This window comes from Brachyhypopomus gauderio, chromosome 3 (assembly GCF_052324685.1).
Source record: "Brachyhypopomus gauderio isolate BG-103 chromosome 3, BGAUD_0.2, whole genome shotgun sequence".
In the NCBI taxonomy this organism is placed as follows: domain Eukaryota; kingdom Metazoa; phylum Chordata; class Actinopteri; order Gymnotiformes; family Hypopomidae; genus Brachyhypopomus; species Brachyhypopomus gauderio.
The window spans coordinates 41,545,743-41,563,509 of NC_135213.1; the positions used below are offsets into that span (position 1 = coordinate 41,545,743).

At 46.9% G+C, this 17,767-nt stretch overlaps 1 long non-coding RNA gene and 1 gene segment (V, D, J or C); one reads left to right on the forward strand and one right to left on the reverse strand.

Annotated features, from left to right (window-relative positions):
- Positions 1-10,312: 10,312 nt before the first annotated feature.
- Positions 10,313-12,152, reverse strand: LOC143509660 (immunoglobulin kappa constant-like). The segment is given in 3 exon segments: positions 10,313-10,751; positions 11,866-11,970; positions 12,089-12,152. Coding segments are annotated over 3 exon segments (489 nt in total).
- A 157-nt stretch (positions 12,153-12,309) lies between these two features.
- LOC143509569 (uncharacterized) lies at positions 12,310-14,108 on the forward strand. Its single transcript, XR_013129708.1, has 3 exons — positions 12,310-12,385; positions 12,765-12,890; positions 13,259-14,108. It is a non-coding gene; the product is annotated as an uncharacterized LOC143509569 (long non-coding RNA).
- Positions 14,109-17,767: the final 3,659 nt, after the last annotated feature.

Sequence of the window (17,767 nt, forward strand, 5' to 3'; positions counted from 1 at the left end):
CAAACACCAGCACAGACACAGTGAGAGGAATAAACAGCAGGACAGAGACAATCAGAGGAATAAACACTGGGACAGAGACAGTGAGAGGAACAAACACTGGGACAGAGACAGTTAGAGGAATAAACACAGGGACAGAGACAGTCAGAGACACATACATGGGCACATGACACACCAAAGGGACAAACGGGAACACAGGATTGGGGATGAACACTGTGAAAGACACACACACTGGAACAGACATGGGAACAAAAATGAAATTTCCTGGATGCCAAGCTTGGACCCCGGTGCTCATCTGAGACCCCAACTCTACCGGGCCGGCTGTGGGTTGGTCCCCCTTTGGATCTGTGCACACACCAGTGGCGGCTGGTGTCAATATGGGGCACTGGGGCGCTGCCCCCTTAATATTGTTCCGATATTAAAATGAGTTCATTATCAATCAATCAATCAATCAAAGTTTATTTGTATAGCGCTTTTAACAACTCAAGTTGTCGCAAAGCAGCTTTACAGGGTTTACAAGGTTAACAATACTATGGGTCCAGAACCCTAATGAGCAAGCCAAAGGCGACAGTGGCGAGGAAAAACTCCCTATGATGGTGGAGAATAGGAAGAAACCTCGGGAGAAACAAGACTCAAAAGGGAACCCATCCTCCATTGGGCGGCCCGTTAACACACAAATACACAAGTCACACATAATTCACACAATCAGACTAGGTAAAAGGTAGAATTGAAAGTTCTGGGTTTTGATATTGTCACTGTAAATGTCTGTTGATGAATGCCAGGCTTTCATTCCGTGTCGGAGCAGTGATGCTGGTATTGTAGGCTCAGACTGCAGTGTTACTCCCCAGGTGAACCCCGGTATCAGCACATCCACCGGCAGCCAGACCATCCCCCAGGTGCCTGCAGGTGCCTGTATCCAATCGTCTTGGGTAGAGCCATGCAAGAAGATAGATAATACAGACTGAGTGGACATGAATTTAAACCACCGTTGATTTAAATGTACGTAGCTCACGTGCCAGTGATCAGCATGTGGCTCCGGCAGACTAATCTATAGCAGCATAACTAAAGGGAGGGGTTCAGAGGTGACCACAGGCATGAGGGCTCACTGAGACATTGCTTTCCAGTCAAGTCATAGTCACAAATCACCAGAAATCTCAACGTCTGGGGGCCCCCAAGCCCCTACACCTTACAAGGGGAATTTTAGCTGAAGGCTTGACTAAACAGGTGAGTCTTAAGTCTAGATTTAAAGATTGGAACTGTGTCAGAGTCTCGGATTGGAGCTGGAAGGCTATTCCATAATTGAGGGGCTTTAAAAGAGAAAGCTCTGCCTCCGGCTGTAGTTTTACTAATTTTTGGAACTACGAGAAATCCAGCATTTTGGGAGCGCAAAGGGCGAGATGGGTTGTAGTAATCAATGAGTTCACTCAGATATTGTGGGGCAAGACCATTTAACAACCTTATAGGTTAACAGGAAAACTTTAAATTCAATGCGATTATAAACTGTGATAGTGAGGAAATTATTTAGTGAAACTGTGTGTCTAATAGCCATGTTTGAATTTATTAAAAGAGTACACACATAATTGTATTTAATTGCTTACCTTGTGCACACTCCCTGTGTGAGGGGCGCCGGTCTAATGAGAGTGCATGGAGAGCAGAGACTGTATATATACCGTCACTGATGGAGAGGCATAAACTTTTGCCAAGCACGTGACCTGAGGCTGCAGTTTAATTGGTCGGCTTCAGATTTTCCACGGGGTGCAGAAAAACCACGAGGGCCAAAAAAACCAAATTTACTACAAGCCGAGGGGCCGGACTGGTTCAATGTTTATTAAAACATATTGAAATGATTGCACATAGCCTATTGGACCAAGATCTAACACAGTGTATATTATTTAATGCTTAAATGAATAAAGCAATGTTTTTTATGGATCTGTCAGTAATTTCAAGTAAAAACATTTTTTAACAGGCAAACAGAAAAAAAAATTTCATTTAAAGAAAAATCGCATGTTCTGTACATTAAATGAATAAAGCAATATTTTGTTATGGCTCTGTCAGTAACTTCTTGTCTTTGTGTGTTTCTGAGACGTTTGATAGTACCTTCTTAGATTATATTCTTTCATTACAGACAAACTTTCTCCACACAGAAGACCTCCGTGAACTCTGCCTCCCACCTGGCCTGAAACCCCTTGTTCTCAGTGTCCACCTTACGTTTAGCAATTTTTGAGGAGGGGGATAGCTGAACGTTGATATCTGCTCTGACTGCTGATGAAACTAGGTTTATAATTTCGCAAATGACCGTAGCCCTTGACTCCGCCCACCTCACGCGAACCTCCGCGAACGGTGGAGGCGTTTATACTTTCCGCATCACATTCTGTGCAGTGTTGTTCGAAACGATCAGTGGCGGAGCTAGACCTTTTTTCAAGGCTTTATCAGAGGGTCCATATACAAATGATGAACGAAAGGAAATAAATATTCAGGTTTGCCAAGATCACTTGGGAAGAGATTTGATCTTGGGCGAGTGTAAATTTGCCAGGGGGGGGGGTTTGTGTGGCGAGTGTAAGTTGTCGACCGGGGGACACACAAATTAAGTATTATGTCGCGATCAACCGATCGCCAGTGGTTCAAATTACCATTTCCAGTGGGGTGGCACTAGGGTGGCACAGGCTCTGTTGGGGGGGGGCATTGGCCCCCCGGCCCCCCCTTTGGCTCCGCCACTGGAAACGATGTGTGTTAGTATAAAGAAACACCCCTCAAAAACAGGGGAATGAACATTTACCTGACGAATTTTAATGCTGCTTTGTGTTTCAGGTTTGAAAAGTGCTGGAATTTAGGTTAAAGTACTTGCAAATGCTTGAAATTGTAACTACTTCGTTTCACAACAAATATCTGTCTGACTGAACAGTTCTCTTGTATTACGTTAACAAATACGAGCCTCTTGTCATTCCAGGACGAAACATGAGAGAACGTGAAGACGTTAAGATTGGGCGTTTTGAAAATAAAAAACCATTAAATAATGTGATAAAAAATCTAATTATTTCGAATCATTTCAAGTATATGTATAAATATTTAACTTAATTAAGTTTAACGTGCTGTGAAATATTGAAATATTGAAATAGTGATGTACAAGTGCTTGAATTCCACCTTATAAAGGTGGCTATGAACCTGGCAAACATGACTGTGTTCATTGTGCTGAGGCGCGGTGCACACGAAGTTACAAAATTCGAGAGGATTACATCATTTTCGCCGTTGGCTACCGTTGCATTGTGGGGAATGTAGTGTTTGTGTGTGCAAAACACCAGCTGGCGGCTGTGGCCTGCGGGCCGGTTCTAATAGTAATTAGATATCATCCAGGGGGCCATAGATAATCAATTTGACATATGACACATGCCCTGGACAATCAGGAAACCACAACAACCACATACACAGCAAGCAAGATGACCTACAAGCAGCACACACTCCAGTTCAACAGCAGACAGGAAGTCCATCTTCCTAAAGTGTCCCCACACTCATTTATAAGGTGTAAAAGTGGGAACATTAACTGACATTAATGCAGTTGACCTGGAGGTGAAAAGCACTGATGAACTGATGTCCGTGAAATCCAATAATGTTCCACAAACTCTCATTCATTCATTTGATAAATACATTTTTAATTAATTATCTAAATATATTTCATTACCAACCTAACTGTCACGGTGAGGGGGCCGGGTCGCCACCAGAGGGCGCGCAACCCGGCCAGCAGCCGATCCCAGCACACACCCCCGCGCACGCAGCCACTCCCACAGTCGCAATCACCATCATACTGAGCACCTGTTTCTTGTTTACTTTGCACTTCTTAAGCCCGCAGGTCGTCTGGTCCAGTGCTGCACATTGCCACTACACGAGCGTCTCTGGTTGACAGCACGTCCCTACCGTGTGTGTGTACGAGCGTCACCTTGCATCAACTGTGTATGCGCTACGAGCTTTACCTTGCATCTGCTGTGTATGCGCTACGAGCTTTACCTTGCATCTACAGTGTATGCGCTACGAGCTTTACCTTGCATCTGCAGTATATGCGCTACGAGCTTTACCGTGCATTGCATACTACGAGTATTACTGGTTGCCATGGATAATAAACCACCTTCTGTTCAACCCACGTCTCCGGCTGCCTCTGTCCCGACGCCCCCGGCGTCACAGAATGTGCAGCCTGGAGCAGCCGGAGGCGAGGGCGCCTCTGCCATAGAGGTGTTGGCCCATCAAGGCATCATCCTGGGCAGACAACAGCAGGAGCTCCAGGAGCTCCGCTCAGTGGTGAATACCCTGACGACCTGCATCCAGGCTCTGACGGTACAGGTACCTGCGCGCCCTCCGACGCCCAGAACGCCGATACCTCCACCCGAGCCCTATAACGGGGACCCGGAGCGTTGTGAGGGCTTCCTGGTCCAGTGCCAGCTCTATTTTTCCAGCATGCCTCACCTGGAGGAGAAGGAGAAAGTCGGCTTCATGGTAAACCGGTTACAGGGCAAGGCACTGGACTGGGGAGCAGCCCAGATCAGCGCGGAGAAGCCCTGTACCCGCAGTTATGATCAGTTCGTTCGCGAGCTGCGGGCGGTCTTCAATCACCCCAGCCATGGGAGGGTCTGCGGCCAGAGCCTATTAAAACTACGGCAGGGAAGCCGAAGTGCCGCAGACTACGCTCTGGAGTTCCGGACCCTGGCCGCCAGGACTGGTTAGGGAGAAGCGGCTCTGACAGACGTCTTCCTGGCGGGGTTGAAGCCCGACCTGAGGGCAGAGCTGAGCTGTAGGCCCGAGGGACAGGACCTGAATCAGATGGTGCACCTGGCCATAACCATGGACAGGTTGCTGCAGGAGCGAGGCAGAGGAGCGGCGCTTCCTCCTACCCCGCAGGCTCCCGTGCACACACCGCCCTGTGAGACCACGCCCGCCGAGCCCATGGAGATGGGTGCTGCCGCCCCCCCCCTCACTCGTACCGCTAGTCCAAGGAGGGGGCGGGCTAGGGTGAGTATCGCTATAATGAAAGGTCTCTTAACGTGGGAAGCGTCGGTGTCTTACGGGGCGATGTCCTTATCTGTGTTTGCCCTAGTGGATACGGGAGCCTCGGGGAACCTGATGCGGAGGAGCGTCGCCGAGCAGCTGAGGGTGCCCCTGATCAGACTCGAGGAGCCGAGACGCGTGCAGGCACTGGACGGGCGACCTGTGGGCGGGGGTTTTATTTCTCACCGCACTGCACCAGTCACCATACACGTTCAGGGCCGAAGGGAACAGATCAGTTTTTTTGTACTCCCTTCCACACGCTATTCCATCACATTAGGTCTCCCTTGGTTTAAACTCCACAACCCCGTTATCGACTGGTCCACGGGTAAGCTGCTGAAGTGGGTAGCGCCCCTACAGGGCACCCGGTCTCCCTCTCGTGTGTTCGCGCAATCCACCAGCGTTGAGAGCCCAAACATCAGCTCCACTCCAGTCATTCCCGCTCCGTACCGTGATCTAGCGGAGGTGTTCAGCGCTGCCAAGGCGACCCAGTTACCACCTCACCGACCCTGGGACTGTCACATCACACTCAAGGCAGGTACTACGCCACCGCGCGGTCGAGTCTATCCACTTTCTCAGGAAGAGGAGCGGGTCATGGCTCAGTATGTTAAGGAGGCTCTCGCTCAGGGCTATATTACTCCCTCTACCTCTCCCGCCTCAGCCAGCGTCTTCTTCGTAAAGAAGAAAGACGGTGGGCTGAGGCCATGCGTAGATTATCGAGGGCTCAATTCCCTCTTAGTGAACTTTGCCTACCCGCTGCCTCTAGTGCCGTCGGCGCTGGAGCAGTTAAGGAAGGCTAAAGTTTTCACTAAATTAGATCTGCGCAGCGCCTACAACCTCATTCGCGTACGCGAGGGTGATGAATGGAAGACGGCGTTTAGTACCTCTACGGGTCACTACGAGTATCGCGTCTTGCCTTATGGCTTGGCGTCTGCTCCGTCGTTCTTCCAGGCGTTCATTAATGAGGTCTTAAGGGAGTATCTGAATAGATGCGTTGTCACTTATATCGATGACATCCTGATCTATTCTCCCTCCTACGACCAACATGTGCGTGATGTACGGGCAGTTCTGGGCACGCTCTTGCGCAATCGGTTGTATTGCAAGCTCGAGAAGTGCGAGTTCCATCTTAGCGAGATGAACTTCCTAGGTTACACCATTAGGCCAGGCTCCGTGCACATGCAGCACAGGAAGGTAGAGGCGGTCGTGAAATGGACGCAGCCTCACACACGGCGCGAGCTGCAGAGATTTCTGGGCTTCGCGAATTTCTACAGGCGGTTCATTCGCGCATATAGCCAGATCGCAGAGCCCCTTACTGACATGCTGAGAGGGGGAGGAGTTAAGCTTCGCTGGACAGAGAGATCTACGAGAGCGTTCAACCAGCTGAAGCAAGCGTTTGTCGACGCGCCGGTTCTGCACCAACCGGATCCTAACCGTCCCTTTATAGTGGAGGTAGACGCGTCGAACGTGGGAGTAGGCGCGGTGCTATCACAGCGACCGAAGAAGCATAGCTCCCTCCGTCCCATAGCCTTCTACTCGAGGAAGCTCACCGCCGCCGAGCGTAACTACGGGGTGGGAGACCGTGAGTTGTTGGCCATGCGCAAGGCGTTCGGTGAGTGGAGACACTGGCTGGAGGGAGCTAAGCATCCTTTCACCGTGCTTACTGACCACAAAAACCTGGAATATATCAGGACCACGAAACGGATGAACGCCCGTCAAGCCAGGTGGTCTCTGTATTTCTCTCGTTTCAAGTTCCAGGTGACATACCGGCCAGGAGAGAAGAACCAGCGTGCGGATGCGCTATCTAGGTCCTTTCCTGGCAGTACGGAGTCGACAAGCGAGGAGCCGGTGCTTAAGCCAGAGTGCGTCGTGGGAGCTTTGGAGTGGCAGATCGATCGGGAGATCGAGGCAGCGAACCCGCATCCAGGTTGCCCGCCGCACCGTAAGTACGTTCCCCCCGCGCACCGTAGTGCCCTCATCAGCTGGGCTCATACGTCAGTGGGGACGGGGCACCCAGGGGTGTCAAAGACGGCTCAGTTGTTGGGGGCTCGCTACTGGTGGCCGGGGCTGCACCGGGACGTACTGCAGCAGGTGGCGTCCTGCGCGGTGTGTGTGCGGTGCAAGGTGCCACATACTCCTCCTGCGGGTAAGCTCCTCCCTCTCCCTGCACCTAAGCAACCATGGACGCACATCGCATTGGACTTCGTCACGGACCTCCCCCCGTCCGAGGAGAACACGGTCATCATGGTGGTAATAGACCGGTTCTCGAAGATGGTTCGCTTCCTTCCCCTGCGGGGCCTGCCCACTGCTTGGGAGACTGCGGATCTCTTGTTTCGGCACATATTCCGGCAGTTCGGTCTGCCTGAGGATATTGTGTCGGACAGGGGACCGCAGTTCACCTCGCGTGTGTGGCGGGAGTTCCTCTCCAAGCTTAACATCACGGTTAGCCTAACCTCTGGTTACCATGCGCAGGCTAACGGACAGGTGGCGCGAGCGAACCAGGAAGTAGGAAAGTTCCTGTGCGCGTACTGCAGCGAGCACGCGGACACATGGTGCGCCCTTCTGCCCTGGGCCGAGTACGCACAGAACTCCCTCACACATTCCAGCACGGGGATGACACCGTTCGAGTGCGTGCTCGGTCGCCAGCCGCCGCTCTATCCTTGGAACGCCGCGTCCTCAGACCAGCCCATCGTCGAGGAGTGGTGCAAGAGGAGTGAGCGGGTGTGGGAGGACACCCATCAGCGGCTGAGAGAGGCGATTCGGCGATTCAAGCGGAAAGCCGACCGTCGGAGGGGAGAGACCCCATCTTATCAGGTAGGGGATAAGGTGTGGGTCTCCACCGAAGATGGACGCCTGGGCAGGGGAGGTAAACTGGGGGAGAGATATGCCGGCCCGTACGACATCTTGAGGCGGCTTAACCCAGTTACATACCGCATCAGTCTGCCCGAAGACAGACGTGTGTCGCGTGCATTTCATGTGTCCGCTCTCAAGCCATACAGAACAGGTGCACTGGAGGAGGCCTCGACGTCACGGCCGCCCTCGCCGCTGCAGTTGTCGGACGGACCCGCGTACCTCGTGGAGAGGTTACTGGACTCGAGGCGCAGAAGGGGTGGCTTACAGTACCTGGTGGACTGGGTCGGATACGGACCGGAGGAGCGCTCCTGGATACCGGCCTCTCAAGTGGTAGGCCCCTCCCTTATCGCTGACTTCCACAGGGAACATCCAGACCGGCCAGCTCCGCGGCGACGGGGAAGACCGCGTGGGAGTCGACGGGAGGGGTCCTTGGGGGAGGGCTCTGTCACGGTGAGGGGGCCGGGTCGCCACCAGAGGGCGCGCAACCCGGCCAGCAGCCGATCCCAGCACACACCCCCGCGCACGCATCCACTCCCACAGTCGCAATCACCATCATACTGAGCACCTGTTTCTTGTTTACTTTGCACTTCTTAAGCCCGCAGGTCGTCTGGTCCAGTGCTGCACATTGCCACTACACGAGCGTCTCTGGTTGACAGCACGTCCCTACCGTGTGTGTGTACGAGCGTCACCTTGCATCAACTGTGTATGCGCTACGAGCTTTACCTTGCATCTGCTGTGTATGCGCTACGAGCTTTACCTTGCATCTACAGTGTATGCGCTACGAGCTTTACCTTGCATCTGCAGTATATGCGCTACGAGCTTTACCGTGCATTGCGTACTACGAGTATTACTGGTTGCCATGGATAATAAACCACCTTCTGTTCAACCCACGTCTCCGGCTGCCTCTGTCCCGACGCCCCCGGCGTCACACTAACTTTATAACACAATCTCCTAAATGTTTTACTGGTAATTTGTCACTTTGATGTCACTTTGTGCAAATACTGATCAGATTAAATGAAGAAGTAAAACCAGCATGTGCAGCAGTATGCAAATAAGTCTAATTAACATACAACAGCTTCAGAAAGAACAACAGTCAAAGTGAGAGAGAGAGAGAGAGAGAGAGAGAGAGAGAGAGAGAGAGAGAGAGAGAGAGAGAGAGAGAGAAAGCAGTGGCGTGTAACAGATTTGCATTTAAAGCCCTGAGTAACCTGTTTCTTCCCAGATGTTTTTATTTCTTTATTAAAATAAATAACATTTATTAGCTGCACATGAGCACGTCTCACTCCAGAACAACTCACTCCAGAACAACTCACTCCAGTACATCTCACTCCAGTACAACTCACTCCAGTACAACTCACTCCAGTACAACTCACTCCAGTACATCTCACTCCAGAACAACTCACTCCAGTACACTCTAGCACATTTTTGTTTGTTTGTTGTAAGTTAGCATCCATTGTTTAATTAATAAATGCAATACAAAAGTTCAAAAGTAAAGATATTTCTAGAATGAAGGTAAAGAACAGAACTACACTTAATAGAATAGAGATGATACACACAAAGTAGAGATACATTGATTCTTTGGTCAGAGTGGAACTGAAGGGCAGTCATGATCCTGTGGTAGGAAACTGGTCTTGTAACCGGAGGGTCGTGGGTTTAATTCCCAGACCTGAGGCCATGACTGAGGTGCCCTTGAGCAAGGCACCTAACCCCAACTGCTCCCCGGGTACCGGGCTAGGGCTGCCCACCGCTCTGGGCACGTGTGATCCACAGCCCCCTAGTAATCACTAGTGTGTGTGTTGGTGTGGGTGTGTGTGTGCACCACAGCTCCCTAGTAATCACTAGTGTGTGTGTTGTAACTGCACAGATGGGTAATTGTGGAGGACAAATTTTGATTGCGGTGAAAAGTCATGATTGACAAATATGGCACATTTCACAGAGAGTATAGATGATACACACAGAGTAGAAATGAAAACACACAGAGTAGAGATTGACACTTGTGGTCTTTTCTGAAAAAAAAAAAACCTTCCTGGCCCCATAAGTGTATTGAAGTGGACTGTATGGCACTATTTTATTAAAATGGCCCAGTGCTAAGAGTGATATATAGTATGACGGGTTGACTTTATAACATGATGGGACACAGATTTACTAAAAATAATAATGTTATAGTTTATGGAGAGAATGATAAATGGTTCATCCTCCAGTCCATGATGTTCCAAACACACACTGACTTCCTCTTGCTGCTGTTTCTACTGACTGAAATGTGCTGAATCATCATATTTCCTGTCTGCTAAACTCTCTTTACCGTGAGTAATAAAATGTCATTATCAAAGTTTATTCATACAGCTCATTACACATTTACTGTGAAAAAGTGTCAACATTTAGGACTTTAAAGTCTTTTACTGTGATGTGTTGGAGAAAAACCTTTAAGAGTCTATACTATTGTTTATTCAATGTTTTTATTTCATTTTGATCAATTAACAGAGCAATATTTGAGTAACAATCAGACAGCACAGCACATTCCAGAGTGAGAGTTCACTCCAGTACACATGTGTGAGTTCACTCCTCAGGACACTCCTCTCTGCTCAGTGTCTGTGTGACAGGAGACTGGGAGTCCTTGGTGGCCTCACAGGTCACTGTCTTCTGTAGCCACTCGTCCTTCTGGAGGGTCAGGGTGCTGCTCCAGCTGTAGAAGCCGTCCTTCTGCAGAAGAACGGGGCTCTGGCTCACCCCCGAGCTCCAGCTGTTACCACCCACCTTCCAGTTCAGCTTCCAGTCTGAGGGGAAGCCCCTGTTGGCCAGACACACCAGTGTGACCTTCTCCTGCTGCAGCTGCGCACTGGAGGGGGGCAGGACCGTCAGGGTGGGCGGGGCGTCACCTAGGAGACACAACACAGTCTACTGCTCAGATACAGGAACCGTTAGCAGTAAAATCAGTTGTGTGTTTCACTTCCTCATTTTGGTTCTTTGGTCAGAGTGGAACTGAAGTCAGAAATGTTTCATCCAAACAACCTATTTGGTCTGGACAATCAAACCATGGATATTTAATGCATGAAACATTCAAATCAATATAATTTAGAGCTGAACATCATTTATAACTTAAATTAAAATGTAAATATTTATAATTCAGTATGTTCAGCATGTGAGTATTAGAGCTCAAGTGCATCGATGACCGCCAGTTAAAGAGACACTTATGAGAATAAACACATTAGTCAGAATAAAGGCTTGTAGAGGGATATTGATGAAACATTTATGCTTCTACTAAAAACCGATAAAACCATTTCCACTATGAGCTCTAGAAAGAGCACTGCTCTAAATCTTCACCTTTATCTAAAATGATTACATTCTATAAAATATATATTGAAAACATTTAAATTATAATTACATACATTATTTTAAAATCCGTAATGTATACATGTGCGATGTTATAAAAATTGTGTATTTACTCCGAATACAAAGTTCAATTCTCCAGTGTCATCTAATAACTTCGACTGAGCTCCGCACATAAACCTGCTGTAAACACACTGCCGTACAAACTCTTTACAGCGCACTAGTTCAGCTTCATTAGTGCATGAACCCAAACGGGGCTTGTTTTTATTTATGATCCTGTACTTACAAGGTATTAAATGATATACTAGAAATAAGATAAATAAAGACAGAAAAGTCAAGACAGAATCAAATTTACTTTGAATAAGGAGTGAATGTTAAGCTTGTTTTATGCCGATAAACTACAGACATATAGCGATATTAATGCTTTAAAAATTAACCCAGCAGACAGATGAAGATTTGTTGAGAGACACTGATGAAACATGTATATTGTTATTAATGAGCGACACTTGACAAACAATAAATGAAACACATGACGGCAACAGTAAGATAAAAGTCACAAAATCTATTAAAGAATACGTTTATAAAAGTTTACTAAACCATCGTGCATACTGACGTGATGCTACCTAATGTGTAAATGTGAAGGAAATTTGAAAGTCTACTTACGTCCAACTGATAGTTTAGTGCCGCCACCGAAAGTCCTCCACAGTGATACAATCTCGTTTACTGTCCGTACAAAAACCTCTTGCTCTAAATATGCCGCCCTCTCCACTATTTACCGCGATATGTAGCTTCAAAATTATTGTCTTAGCACCGACACAGAAGCTTTTTCAGATTTTTGTATAATACAATATTAAACCCACATAAATTCCATTATTAGAGAAATTACGTTGCAATAGCTGTTCCCGTAAACCGCAAAAATGCAACCGCAACGACCGTCTATAACCCTGCATAATTATCAGACATTAAACACATCGATTGTGATTTCAGAAAATACATTTGAAATGCAACTTTTGGATAAATAGTGAAAGTTACTTACGCCCAACTGAGAGTTTCGTTCCGCCACCAAAAGTGAACCACAGTGATACAAACTCGTTCAGTGTTCGTACAAAAACCTCCTGCTGTGAAGAAGTTGATCTCTCTGCGCTTTAGAAAGCTTCCATTTCACAACAGCGAAGCTGCTACTGTATCTTTCAAATAGACAGGAAAATATTAACTATATAAAATATATATATTTTGATGCTTTATTTACCTTTCGTTACATTTTCAAATGTTCTTTATATACTTATTTCATTTATATAAACATGTTAATTAAAATGTCAAAAATATTTAAATGAAAAAAAAGCTTACAAAATAAGTAAACAATACGCATACTAAGTTATCCCTCGTTTGAATCCTAAATGATTGACTGTGAGTTCCTGATATAACAAATTAATGTGGCAAAATGTTTATTTATTTTTGTTTGTATAGCTCTTCAATACAAACATATTTGAAACCAATCATGAGCTGTTTTGTGTGTGACACTTAAAAACATTAATAAATGAATAAGCCTTGAACAATGTGAGACAACCTTGAGACAAGACTACACTGCATTCCTGTCTCTCCACTCCACACTGCTGGTATCTACATTCCTGTCTCTCCACTCTACACTGCTGGTATCTACATTCCTGTCTCTCCACTCTACACTGCTGGTATCTACATCCCTGTCTCTCCACTCCACACTGCTGGTCAATGATGGTTCTATGAACATCTTGGGTTGTGTGTCTATGTCCATCAGTTTTGCTGGGTTCAATTATCTTAATGAGACAAGACTACACTGATTTCAAAGAGACAAGACTTCACTGATGTAAAAAAGTAAATGTATTAAGAACTGTGTCAGTAAAATGATCATGAACAGAAAATACTCAATTTATGTTCAAAGTATATGTGAATGTTTAAACATATTGTCCATGTCCACAAACTGATTCAATATCAATCTGTCTGGTTTCTCTACACTGAGACCTTCCAGCATCCACTGAGCTTTTAATCTCCTCATACAGCTGCATCTCCTCTGTTTCAGCAACAAGGAACTGAAGGTGCTTCAGGACCCTGGACAGCACCCAGAACAGAGCCAATGAGGCCCAGGTGACACTCATCATAGACACACCCCTGAACACAGCCAAACCACTGATCTCCAATCAGCCACATGAATATCCACCAGTGCTGAAGCAGGAACTGCTGTTGTCTCATCCATTGCTCCTCTTCTTCTCAGAGACATAAAGCCAATATAAAGTGTGTGTGTGTGTGTGTGTGTGTGTGTGTGTGTGTGTGTGTGTTGTGATAGAGGGACTAAGGGAGCAGGAGAGGTAGACAGTGTCTCAAACTCTTTAATGTCCATAGCACAAGCACAGAGAGACAACACACAAGAATCACGTAGGTGCCGTACTGAAAGTCAAAGGTGCAGAAAGCAATAATGACACTTAATGATGAGGGCACAGATAAAGGTGCAGCGAGGTGTCCCTCCTCCTATAAGCTCAGATGACTGAGTAAAGCACTGGAGACTAAGACCTGTGGACTTAAGAAGGGAACACAGATGAGGGTGAGATGAACACCAGCTCCCTCACGGCTGGGACTGACCTACCATGACAGTTGTTACGATCCTTAGTTTTAGATGGCTCAAATGTCTAACATAAAATGACGCAACATAAACAAACCAAGATGTGATGGGAGGCATTTCTTTGGAGGGCCACACAGACCTCCATGTGCTAGCCACAAGTACGCTGACTGCCACATTAGGTACCAGGATGAGATCCTCAGACCCATTATGAGACCATTTGCTGGTGCAGTGGGCACTGGGTTCCTTCTGATGCATGACAATGCTAGGCCTCATGTGGCCACACACACTACTGGCCCCATTTTAACTTGTCTTGAGGAATTTCCACTGAAGTTCCATATATTCAAAATAATTTTGAAATGTATTTCAAAGAGATAATAATAAAGTTAATGCATAATGACAATTAGGATTTAAATGTATAATATCTTTTCCATCTCTCTGCAAACTAAAACATAACTACTCATGATGCAGTTTGTCTTGTATTATCATGTCAGTTAAGAAGACCTTTCCTCGTAGAGAGAGCACTTCCAGCTGTAGTGTTCAGTAGTGTAGTGTTCAGTAGTGTAGTGTTCAGTAGTGTAGTGTTCATTAGTGTCGTGCTGGGTGGGAGGGGAGAGGACACTTTGCATGGGCAGCACATGCTTCAGTGATCTAGGAGTGTTTATAGTCCTGTGAGTTTAACACTTCATGACTGAGAGCTGCCTGCACCAGCAACTTCACCCACAGCAACCATGACTCTGATCCCCATCTTCATCTGCACACTGGTCCTCTGGACTCAAGGTAACACACTGCTGTACCTCTGTGGTGTCCTGTCCATGTCACACAGTTATACTAATCTTATTAAAATTCACAGTGTTAGTGTTGGTAAATAAAAGTATCTGTACAAGTAAATGTTAAATATTCTGTGTTTTGTACTCATATCTTCCCCAGGATCCAGAGGTCAGGTAACAGTGACTCAGGATTCAGTGAAATCTGCTGCTCCAGGAAACACAGTCACCATCAGCTGTAGAACCAACCCTGCAGTGTATAGTAATGACAATCTAGCCTGGTACCTGCAGAAACCTGGAGAAGCTCCTAAACTCCTGATCTACTATGCTACTAGATCACAGTCAGGAACTCCAGCTCGTTTCAGTGGTAGTGGATCTGGATCTGACTTCACTCTGACCATCAGTGGAGTCCACACTGAAGATGCAGGAGATTATTACTGTCAGAGTTACCATAGTGGTGGTGTGTTCACACAGTGTTGGAGAGCCGTACAAAAACCTCCCTCAGTCAGACTGCACAGAGACTGCACTGCTGCAGCTGGGACCTACTGCAGGTGCTGAGAGGGAGGATGTGATACAGCACAATGACACACTCTGCAGGAGAGTAAACACTGGTTGTGTAGCACCAGGATTAGGGTTAGGGTTGTGTACCTGCAGCACTGTCAGACAGCAGTGTGAGATGTCTGTTGTGACGGATTGTTAAGCCAGAGTGAGTGGAGGAGACTTCAGTATCACGATTCATATCCTGTCGAAGATACCGTTTTATTGCTCTAGTTTTTGAGTAATATTGAGATGGACTCAAGTGCTTAGAGGAGCGAGATTTATTCCATTCAAATCCACAATCGTAGAGTCATATAAACAGTCCAGGGTCATCACAGGCAGTCCAACACAGAACAGAAACCCACATGAAGGAACATGGTCAAATAAAGCTGACAACAGACCAGGAATAAACAACACAACAATGAAATAACTGTAGGACTACACAATCAGAGGAACCAGAGTACTTACAATGACCTGGAGTGAGCTAGAAACCCTGACTCTAAATGTTACCATTTAAATGTACCGAATACTACCAGTATTAGTGGTAAACAAACTTACCAGTAGGTCTTCTGTCTAGTTATACTCAATTACATACAGCCACATAATACACTGCCTAATAGATAATGAATGAGGTGTTAATCTGTGATTAAAATCACACTTTGTATATATACTCAACATACCTTCACTGTAGGCAGAGCCATTTCATACCTTCCTGGGGCCCTGAAAAAAATCTTTGGGCCGTTCTACCTGAACCTTGTGACATTTTTTTGATAGTTGCACCTGATTCTCCAGTATTGTTCTCTGTCCTTTTTTGGCCTAAGGATAAACAGCCATATACAGAACATAATGAGAACGTAATGTATGTACAGTATGTATGTGCAGGTGAAGGGAAAAGGGGGTGGTGGAGTATTTTTTCTGTCTGTTCATGTCCTGACCAAATAGTTTTTCTTCATCTTATGATGCAGTTGGCGTGGGGGAAGATGAGGGGGCCTTGGTTAATTTGCGGGGTGCATGCCATTACAGCACCCATCTTTGATGCACCCACTGAATCTTCAGTTCACCCCAGATTCTTGTGGTAGGAGGAGGAGATCTTCCCTCCGCAGGGTCATCAGGTGTGCCTGCTACCTCTCCTGGTCACACACCTGCAACATCTCCAAAGGGGCTGCCTGACCACCACAGAGACATTCAAGGGGAACCTAGTCAGACCCCAGTAGCAACTGGGAGAACCACTCCAGCACATCTTCGATTTCAGCCTGCAGTTGGGAAGAGTGCCACCCCTCTGGAAGACATGTATAGTTCCAGTTCCCAAAAGTAACAGGCCCAGTGAGCTGAATGACTTCCAACCAGTGGCACTCACCTCACATCTGATGAAGATGCTGGAGCGGCTCTTCTCAGACCCCAGGTGCCAGATGCCCAGAATGGCCTGCAGTTTGTGTACCGGGCAGGTGTTGGGGTAGAGAACACCATCCTTTACCTACTACACAGAGCCCACTCACAGCTAGATAAGGGTAATGGCACAGTGAGGATTATGTTCTTTGACTTCTCAAGTGCCTTTAACACCATGCAGCCCCTTATAGTTCAGGACAAACTGAACAGGATGTGAGTGAACACCTGCCTGCTCAAGTGGATCTCCAGCTACCTTACAGATATTACAGACAAGGCACAGTACATGAGGCTGAAGGACGTCACGTCTGACACAGTGACCAGCAGCACTGGAGCACCCAGGGCACGATGGAACTGGGAACTTTTCACCCTGTACACCACAGACTTCTGCTACAACTCAGAGCTGTGTCACATCCAGACGTTGTCTGATGACACAGCCATCATGGGGTGTATCAGGGATGAGGAAGAGGAGGAGTACAGGAGCCTTGTGAGGGACTTTACTGTCTGGTGTAACAGGAACCATCTGCAGCTCAACACCACGAAGACCATGGAGATGGTCATCCACTTAAGGAGGTCCAGACTAAAGCTTCACTTCAGATGGAGAGAGTGGAGGGGGAGGTTGTGGACTCCTACACAGAGGTGTCAATTCCAGGTTCAGAAAGTAAAAGTTCCCAGTACCTCCTAGCGAGACATTTTGCTCCTTGGTTGTGTTGTTAGTCAGTAGTTGATCATAGGATCTTGCTAGAAAGGTTAGAACGCTGGGTTGGAATCTCTGGCACAGCCCTTTCATGGTTTCATTCTTACTTAACAAATCGCTATCAGTTTGTAGAGCTCAATAATATTCCATCCAAACGTACAAAAGTTAAATATGGGGTCCCGCAAGGCTCCATTCTAGGACCACTATTATTTACATTATATATGCTACCATTGGGCACAGTTATAAACAAACATGGTGTCAATTTTCACTGCTATGCAGATGACACTCAACTTTACATATCAGCCAAACCTGATGACAAACTCAGTTTAAGAAAAATTGAGGCCTGTGTAAAAGATATTAAATGCTGGATGTCTCTAAACTTCCTCCAACTTAATGAGGACAAAACAGAAGTTCTCCTTCTGGGCCCTAAGGGTTAGGGTTAAATTCCAGATCTAATGCTTAATCTCGCAGGCTACCCCATTACACCTGGCACAGTAGCCAAAAACCTAGGCGTCATACTCGACTCTGACCTATCATTTGATAAATACATAGATAATACTACTAGGATAGCTTTTCTACATCTCCGTAACA